This window comes from Bidens hawaiensis, unplaced genomic scaffold, assembly GCF_021521415.1.
Source record: "Bidens hawaiensis isolate Kalapana, Puna unplaced genomic scaffold, B.hawaiensis_p1.1 tig00048583_1, whole genome shotgun sequence".
In the NCBI taxonomy this organism is placed as follows: domain Eukaryota; kingdom Viridiplantae; phylum Streptophyta; class Magnoliopsida; order Asterales; family Asteraceae; genus Bidens; species Bidens hawaiensis.
In genome coordinates, this window is record NW_027498707.1 from 12,239 (window position 1) to 22,165 (window position 9,927).

The 9,927-nt window shown below is 31.8% G+C and overlaps 1 protein-coding gene across 1 annotated transcript; it reads right to left on the reverse strand.

Moving 5' to 3' along the window:
• Positions 1–359: 359 nt before the first annotated feature.
• On the reverse strand, positions 360–2,310 carry LOC143597580 (protein FAR1-RELATED SEQUENCE 5-like). The gene is made up of 4 exons (XM_077076055.1): positions 1,907–2,310; positions 1,562–1,820; positions 769–1,056; positions 360–638 (listed from the first exon to the last, which is right to left on the reverse strand). Exons 1-4 carry the CDS (start codon positions 2,308–2,310, stop codon positions 360–362), a joined length of 1,230 nt encoding a protein of 409 aa, XP_076932170.1.
• Positions 2,311–9,927: the final 7,617 nt, after the last annotated feature.

A 9,927-nucleotide genomic window follows, 5' to 3' on the forward strand; every position in this document is an offset into this window, starting at 1 on the left:
GTTCAATTGTCTAGAGAGAAACCGAGAGGGAGAGTCGTGTGGGACGGCCCGAGGTAGAGCTCACCTCGGGTCGGCCGTCATTTGTTTTCGTGTTTGGTATGTAACGAGTTATGATTATTATATGAAAAGATCTGCAGATGTGTTTATCCAAAAAAAAAAAGTGTTGATCGAGTTGTAACGAGTTGTCCAGTGTTTGTGATTGATATCACGTGTTTCCAGTTGCAATACAACGTGTCTTTGTTTATTGTAACGTGTGTTTAATCGTGTTAGCTCGTATCGTCTTCTACGCTCGTAACGTCTTACGTAGGGATTCCGCACCTACGTAGAACGAGATATTCCGTGTAGATCCGGCTGGGAACCTACATAAGATACTCTCCGGCCAACGTTATTTTCCTTGAAATCTCTTTATCTTTGAAATTTTTCTCGTTACAAAAACTTGAAATTGGAGCAGTTCTAGGATTTACACCAGCATCTCCCTTCCAACGATCCAACATGTATTTCTTTGGGAATCTTGTAACTCTAAACAAATGTAAAATATAAAGACTGTGACGACACAATAACCCATAATGTTCAAATATTTTGCATCCGCATGAAATCGTCGAATCAATTCCGTCCTTACCATCCTTCTTAAACAAAACCTAATAGACAAAAATATAAATGCTTTAAACATTCTATTTCAGATCAATTAAAAACAAAACTAACATGTTCTGTGTAAAAAAGTTTAAACGTTCTAACACGTTCTCTAAAAAAGAATTAACTCAATCTTACCTCCAAACATCCTGGAACATATGCATTAAAATCAAATGCATAAAACCTCATTAAATCTTCTTCTTCGGTTGATTTCAAACATGCAACACCACTTCTAATATGATACTGTACATCTTGGAAATCATTAAAAATAGCCCTTGTATACATCAATTCTACTTCTTTCTCAAAAGGGTTTTCACTAACCAAAGCAGGATGCATGTACCTAGTATGATGATCATTTTTCCTACCATTGTGCCTTTGAATCTCCATACAATGATCAAAATGACTAAATAACTCAACAAGTGATAACTGTGAGTTAGAAACTTAACAAAAAAATGATTTTCACTTTCTGATATCGATGTAGTTCTCATAAGACCAAACAACAGTTTATCCCTATAATAAGCAGGTATCCAATCATATCTCATTTCTAACATGTCAGACAACCATTTATTTGTTTCGTGATCATATTCCTTCATTATTAGTTCCCATTGCGTTTCGAATTCGGAATGAGAAATTGCATCCGTCCAAACAATGTCACATATTTTACGTTTGAAATCTTCATTGTTACAAAGGGCAACAACATCTAATGTTACAAAATTACAAATTTAGTAATACGTTCTATTAAAAGAGGTTAATAGGTTCTATATCATTCCAATTGAAAAACAAATACTATAAAAAAACAAATAATATGTTCTCATGCGTTTAAAACTATGTAGTTAATATAGTGATGCATGCTAATATATCTAGACGTTCTAAAATGTTCTAACACGTTCTAAAACGTTTTCATAATACTATGATACATAAAATAAGTTACCATATCAGCAAGTTTTTTCATAATATGCCACATGCATAACCGATGTCTCGAGTCTGGGAAGACTAAGGAGATTGTTTGCTTCATAGAAGGATCTTGATCAGTAACAACCACCTTTGAGGCAATACAGAAAGAATCAAGAAAAACTTTCAAAAGACATGAATAAGATTCAATAGATTCAGATGATAACAACCCACCACCAACTGTAACATTTCGGCAGTGATTATCAATAGCAGTAAATGGTACAAAAACCATCTTGTACCTGTAAAACAAATTTATAAAAAAAGAATTAAATAAAAACAGCTGTAAAAATATTAAAAAGTAAAAAAACAAATATATTAAATTGACATACTTGTTGGTCTTAAATGTAGCATCAAATGATATAATATCTCAAAAGCCAAATAATTCTTCTTTGGAATCTCATCAGTCCAAAACAAATGATCTAACCCACCATTATTATTAACGGTGTACTCAAATGAATAATCATCACAACAGTTTTTCTTCCAACTTAATCTTTGCACAACCATTTCAACATCATATTCACCAATAAAACAGGTTAAACTTTGTTTAAAATTCTTACAATAATCTTTTGTAGCCCCAACTTCCTCAAATCCTCCATACTTTGTCCCCAGAATATTAAACGCCTTAACAGGGCCCAAATTCAATGTTGACATCTCATACATAATATCTTGTTGTACATGAGTCAACTTTCTATTCGATCGAACAAAATGCATATCATTTGCATCCACCATTTCATGATTATGTCCTTCAACAAATTCATTTATTTCAAACCTCAAACCGTCATCAGATTTTAAAAAAATTTGAGCTCGACAATCACGCCGAATTGTTGGTCTCTTCCTTCTTTAATAATATGGTCTGTTTGAACCATCTTTTTCAGCCATAGAATCATAACTGTTTGGTGGTTTATGACCTTCTTTTGAACAAGTAAAATATTTAGACTTTAATAAACCGTCATTCATGTATGAACCTCCTTTACGAAAACAAAAAAAAGCTTTATTTGCATATTCACAATAGAAATCATATGCATGATCAACAGATTTAAAAATCATTCCTTTCACAGGTTTACAAGAGGCATTAACTTATGGTATGACAACATCTGATGAATGATCTGATAAAAAAAACAAATTTAAGTCATAAAATATAACCATTTCTCCTAACACGTTCTACTAATACGTTCGATTGATACATTCTAAACAAATCATCCATTGATAATAACACGTTTCATTTGACATAACCTAATACAAACTACAGTTAAGTGGTTAACATATCAAAAAACCGACTAAAACATAGAGTTACAGGTTACAAAACACCTACTAAAATAGATATAATTTAAAATCTAATCAAATATCAAAATAAATTAACAAATTAGAAACATCAAAATAGATTATTAATGAACAAAAAACATTTACACGTTCTAGTTATTAATTAATACTTTCTAATCCTCAAAAAACAAAAAAAACAACGAATCCTATCACGATTTGCTGTGAAAACACATAATTTGAAGTCTAATCGAATCACAATTACTTGACAAACTAAAAACACAATATCGATCATGAATTCAATAGAAAATTAACCTAAAAATCCAAAAATAAGCACAAAAAATTAAGTTATCAGTCGATAAAACTAACTATACAACTAAATAAATCAAAATTGATTAAAATTAAACCTAGAATTACTTACTTTGATGATCGTAATACATGACGTTTAAATCAACGAAGGTCGTCAAGTGAATTCGAATAAGAAAAATCATCAATTGGTAATGTCAATTACAGTACAAGCAGTTTTTGGATATGTGATCAAATTGAATAAAACAGGGTATATACAAAACGGTTTTTAAATATAAAGGCGCGATTGAATTTTTAAATACTGTAAAAAGACAAATAAATGAGATGTTATTCCCGGTTAAAAAACTATATGGATTTGGTGAAACCCAAGACCCGTTTATTATTTTTTTTGTACTATAAAATTATTTCTTAATTATATATAATATATTTAAAATAAAATACAAAATCATATATTAATTTTTAGTATATCCCTACTTTATAGGATTTTCACATCAGATATTTAGTGAGATTAATTTTAAATTTAATGAGATGTTATAACCCGTTTAAAAGCTATCTGGGTTTGGTGAGACACATACCCGTAAATTCGTGTCAAATACATGAGAAGCCTTCATTTACAAATATAACAATCTGGTGGCTTAAAAAAACATAGAGAGTAACCAGCGAGCTTTTAAAACTTTCGTTTATATTATATATATATATATAAAGGATTATATATCGTGGGAATTTTTTTTCGTAAAATAAAATTCATAATGATTTAACAACTAAAGAAAATAGATATTTTTATAACTAAATTACTAAGTTCAGAAAACAAAATTTCATAAATTATTAATCAAATGATTTATCCTTTTAACTATAAAGAAGAAAATTTATGATGGAAACAATATAAATATAACTAAAGAAATAAAACTAATTATTTAAGCAATTATACAAAATTGTACTTTTATAGAATATAGAAGATACTTAGCTAGTAACTAATGAATCTTTAAAAAAAAGAAGGTTGAGTACATGGTAAAGAAAATAAATATTAAAAGCATACAATGAAAGGTAACTAAAAATCATAAGTAATATAAACGGTTGATTATACTTAGCTTATGTTATTAACTAATTACATCATACTAGCATAAGTGCCAGCGCGTTGCTGCGGATTCACGAAAATAATCCCTTCGTATTGGTTTGTAGTGTTTAGTGTGGTGTGTAATGGGTTATTAGTGCGAGCGCGTTGTTGCATGTGCAAATGGTTTGTTGGATTTTTTTGTGCGGGGGTGCACACTAAAATATCGCATTCATATATATCTATGGGATACATCGTGTTTTGTCAAATATTTGTTAATAAAGTAGGTTTATGAGTTTTGTGATTTTTAACAAACATGACAGTAAACAATTTATGAATCCTGATTAAAACATAAAAAATGTCAAAACCCATAAAAATACATCAGTAACTCATGCATGCACAGTACACCTTGAACCTCACAAATAAGCTTATTTCTTGAGCTACACTCCAATATTTTGTTTTACCAATGCAAAAATGAGTCGGTTTCATTTTTGAGATGGGTAAAAATTTTGATCCAACTCTGCGTATACTGAAGCTTTTAACATTTGTATCTGGTGCTCAAATATAGTACTACCAAAATGAATTAACTTAATAGCACTGTTTTTGGCAAAATCTTGAAGCAAAAACCTTAATTCCGGATCTTGAAAGAAACTGTCCGTGTATAAAAAAATATAAAGAATCAAATAATAAGAATATAACATGTCTGTGTATAGAAAAATATAATTTGAAATATGTTTACACCAAGCTTGAATTTGGAAAATGGTATAGAAAAATATAATTTGAAATATGTTTACACCAAGCTTGAATTTGGAAAATGGTGCATGAGCTGAGCTCGGGCTGTTGAAAATAACTTTAAACGAGCCAACTCGATTTTAGTTATGCTAGAGCCCCAAGCCCGTAAGATGATGCAAAACATATCCATAGTTTCTAATTCTGGTCTTAAGTTTTTATAAAGTTAAGATCTTTTGCGTAAATTAACCTTATGAGTCATGAGTACACCAAGTATCCACCAAGCCCATCATATGACCGTTTTCCTATTCTAATCAATTTGAGGCCATCTCTCATACTAACAACTTATCATTTAGATCTTTATAATCCAACAAACAAACTCTTTACATAAAAGCAACATGACCATCTGATCACACTAATGAACTTGGCTAATCACTTTATCTTCATGTAGATGACACATCCATCACTTCAAAGCAACAATAACAACTCCAGCCCTTCTAGGCGGGTATGGATGAGCTAATACAAAAATAATAGACGAAATAAACTATAATTGGTTCGAATTTATGGCTCTACGCATACAAGTTTTTTTTTAAACATAAAAATAATAATTCATTTACTTTTAAACAGAAAATAATAATCAATTACTATAAACTGTAACTGGAAATTAAAAAAAGGGATTTGTTACATTATTCTTGATTAATAAGTAATAAGAATAACATACATCATGAAATATGAGAACTTTGATGGCATCTTTAAAACGCTCATTGTCGATTTTGTGTGTCCACGTGACTCACCAACACCTGTTCAAATTATCACAATATTAAAACTTGAGGGGCATTATTGTAAGTCAACATCATCATCATCATCATCATCATCGTACTCAGTATATCCCACCAATAGCAAAGCTATGGTAGGGTCTGAGGAGGGTAAGATGTAAGCAGCCTTACCTCTACCCCATAGGGATAGAGAGGCTGTTTCTGGTGAGACCCCCGGCTCGATAGTAGTTTTGCATCAAGCCTTGGACATAAGGCACATGGCACTCAATCATCGGGACACCGGCTGATCGGTGCATGTACCCTTATCTTTCAGCTATCAACGCCACTACATGATGCCTGATTAACCGTCCGTCACTTTTAACGTTATTTTCACGAGATTAGTAAAATAACGTCAAAATTAGTGCAATTTCACTTTTGCCCACCCGAGGGTTCACACATATATACATCATATGTGCGCACCGCAAGCAGGGCTATTGTAAGTCAACATCAAGGCATTAAAGTCAACCTCTCTTATGAAAAGCATTCTAGCTCTGCGGTTAGGCTTGACTGAGCTCGTCCCTTATTCGAGACGCCTGGAACATTTGAAAACTTATATACTGACTTAAAAACTATACTTTAGCAACGATATTTTGTAATAATAAATAAAGTGAAAACATACCTTAGAAAACAATGGTAGAATGGTAATACCAGCATGACCACCACCAACAGGCTCATTCACATCTGTAACATATGAATTACCAAATCAAATGATCATATTCAAGATTATGCAACAAAACAGTGTCCAGTTCTTCAATGTTAGTATGTGAAAATCTGTACCAGAAACTGTAACCTTCGCCTTATATCATCAAGTGTGGTAACACCAAACAACTTCTTCTCATCATAGGTGTCTGCTTGGTTTAAAACCTCATAAGCACCGAGTACAGTTGAGTTGATCGGGTTGCTGGTCATATCAACCAGTGCCCGACAATATATAAAGTGACAACCATTACACAACGATAAGAATGTTCATGAACTTCACGCCAGACGGTTCACTGAGCCTACTCAACTTATTAGTTCATTATATCATTTTAGATGATAATATGATTATATGATATGAAAATCAATTTCGTAGAACATTAAAAGTATACAAAAAATCAATTTTCTACAATCCAAATTTACTAACTGAAAGAAGCCAAACAATACAACTTTTTGATCAAATGTATAATATCAATCTAAAATGCTCCAAATCAGTAGAAATCCTACAGAAAGTAAGGTAATTGTAAAATTTTTTAATGTTATAGCCTAGTATTTATTGTTTCACGGTCTTTTCCATTTGCATTTTTACAATATACAACCCCCAACTACTGCTATTACTACCGCATTGCTTCTTCACTATTAGCTATAGAAAAGTGGGTTGGGTGCACCTACATGGAAACTCCATAAGGTGCACTCCAATATACTGTAGGACTCGCAACCACCAATATTAATCACAATTTGTTGTGTGGCTATAGTCCGTGTCAGGTTTGCGATTCTGATGGAAGGTAGGTTCAGGTCTGCACCATTAACATTTGTGGGCCCACAATTTGGGCCAACGTAATTTAGAACCACGGGTTCTGACCTGTTTATGCCACAACGGAAAGGTAGATAGTCTTCATAGCATGAAAATATACATTGTATGGTTCAAATTTAATTCTATGCGTTAATTGGATTTAAGAAAATACAACTCGCACACGACACAGAACATTTGGTTGGCAAGTATAACCCGTTTTTTTTAAAAAGGGTCGTGTTCGGGTTTACCTGTTTTAAAACGGGTAGTATAGGATAGAACTGTTTACAAATGGGTCATGATAGGATTGATGTTAACCCGTGTTTATCTCTTTACCTGCCTTTTCTTTTTACTTCCAAAGATTCTGCACATATTTTTTTTTTTACTAAAATAGAAATAGAAGTTTTGAAAAAAATCTAATTCTCATTTGTTAATATTAAAAATTAGTGGGTAATTTATCTTGGATTTGAAGAAACGTTTGGATACCGGGTTAAACAGTTCGTGTTCGAGTTGACCCGAAATTATGGTTGAAATATTTGACACTAATAAAAATATGGGTCATGTTCGGGTTCCATAAGTCAACCTACCAGCCCGTCAACCCCCCTAACCTGACACGATTGACTCCCCTAGATTTATAAGAACCTTCACATACCGCAATCAAAAATGTCATTGAACAATTCATTAAGATCTAGATAACTCCCATATGCTTCCTGAATAAAAAACCGACAAAATAATTTTGGTTATTAAGTCACATGCGCAACAGTAAAGACAGAATTAGCAATCAACAAAGTAGGCTACATTGTCCGGTGTAGGGATAAGCTCGGAACCGCCTCTTTTCTTAAAACATTGGTATTTGTATCAGTAACGAAAATGCTCATTTCGGTCCCAACAGTACCTATTTTAGCATGGGTTCGGTACTGATTTAGTAACGGTTCGGCATTGAATTATGGAAACCCATTCAAGTGAAAACATCTAATATAAAAACAACTCAAAAATACTAACAGTCTAATTGAAATATTAACATATATATATATGAACCCCTCTGTAATACAAATGACATAGTTAAAATTAAAACAAATCTACAAATAATATAACTGAAATCCAGGTTTAATACCTTCAACTTGATGATGCAAACCATGAACCATATGTTGTGCCCGTTTGGAAATTAGGACAGTTTTAACTGTTGCTAAAATAGCTTGAAACACCACAGTCATATATTTCGTCAAACTTGATAGGCAACACAAATTGTACCATTTTGCATCATATTAAAAATTCTGAAATTGTGGGATTTTACAAACCTTAGGGAGGCAGCTGTAGCTACTGCTGAGAAAGAGAGAGAGAGAGAGCTAATCAAGGCGATAGCTGTATGTGTGAAACAGTTGTCCCGTTTCCAAACAAACGCTCAACTCAACCGGGTACCTTCATAGTTAGCCATCAAATTAATTAAACAGGGTTGTCGCGTATCCTGTGTGTTTTTCACTTAGCTGAAGCAATTGTGGAGGGACTGAAGCAAATGCGACCAACAAGAACATGACTGGGCACGGATTACAGGAGACGGCTTCATTGGAGAATCAGGGGTTACAAGTGGGTAATTGCAATCGTATAATGATTAGGAAGGTTTAATTGCAATTAAATGTCGCCTGAAGGTTAGGTCACTTAATTTAGCGGCGTCTCGTGTATTAATATATATTAGCGATGTCTTAAAAGTTGTAAAATTACCAATATGTCCATCTAAAATGTTTTATATGTAATATAGATATAGGAATTAAGTAAACTATGTTAGCGAATGTATGACGTTTTGAACAAGTATTTTCATTTCAATATGAGGTGATCTAATTTGGACCTTACCTAAAATATGTTACGAGATATTATGGGAGATATTATAATACTCGGCGAAATAAATTGATAATATCATGTAATTGAGAATTTACAGTTATACGAGTAAAGTAGTAAAACCCATTATGTGTATAAAAGTTAATAGAAGAATGTATAAAAAGGCATGTGTCCAGTCACACATACCAAAATAAAAAATATTATTTAAAGTCAAATCAAATGATATATATCGAGTCTAGATCAAAGATATCCTTATATAAGGCACATCCAAATCAAGATATAACTCTAAAATTTAAATAAGTATATCCTAAATCAGTGTATATATATGATGGGATATGAAGAAAATCAATGTAGGAACTAGAAAGATAATTGATTATTTGAAATCATAGTAAAAGTTATAACTAAGTAAATGAATGCTTACTTATATAATAGTCACATAGAAAATTCTAATAAATTTTTGAACCATGATTAGATAAACTCTTGTTTATAAGAAAGATACTCTTGTTTATAAGAAATATATAATCATGAACAGTTCAAAACTTTATTTGAACATAAGAGTTTTATGACGAAACTATAGAATAGTTATCTATAAAAGAACATACTCATTCAAAAAAATAAAGGAAAACAAAAAATCAATGTAAAAAAAACCTATATAGAATTATATCCATCAGTAATAAAGTCGTTAGTATTGTGAAAATAAAAGTTTCTTGCATAACAAATCTCGAGGACGAGATTAAAATAAAGATGGGAAGAATCCGTCAAAATTTTGTTTCAAAAATAAACTTTTAGAAGTTGAAGGGCACTATCAAACACAAATAAATGGTGTAGTAAAATGGTATTATTATTTCAAGCCTTAAGCATTGAAATGA

Excerpts from the sequence above, each read along its gene's own strand:
- LOC143597580 (XM_077076055.1), bottom strand. The coding sequence starts at position 2,310 with ATGGTGGATGCAAATGATATGCATTTTGTTCGATCGAATAGAAAGTTG. Across the intron at positions 1,821-1,906 it reads CATTTAAGACCAACAAGTAT|GTACAAGATGGTTTTTGTAC; the intron begins GTCAATTTAATA and ends TTTGTTTTACAG. Across the intron at positions 639-768 it reads ATGTTCCAGGATGTTTGGAG|GTTTTGTTTAAGAAGGATGG; the intron begins GTAAGATTGAGT and ends TTTGTCTATTAG.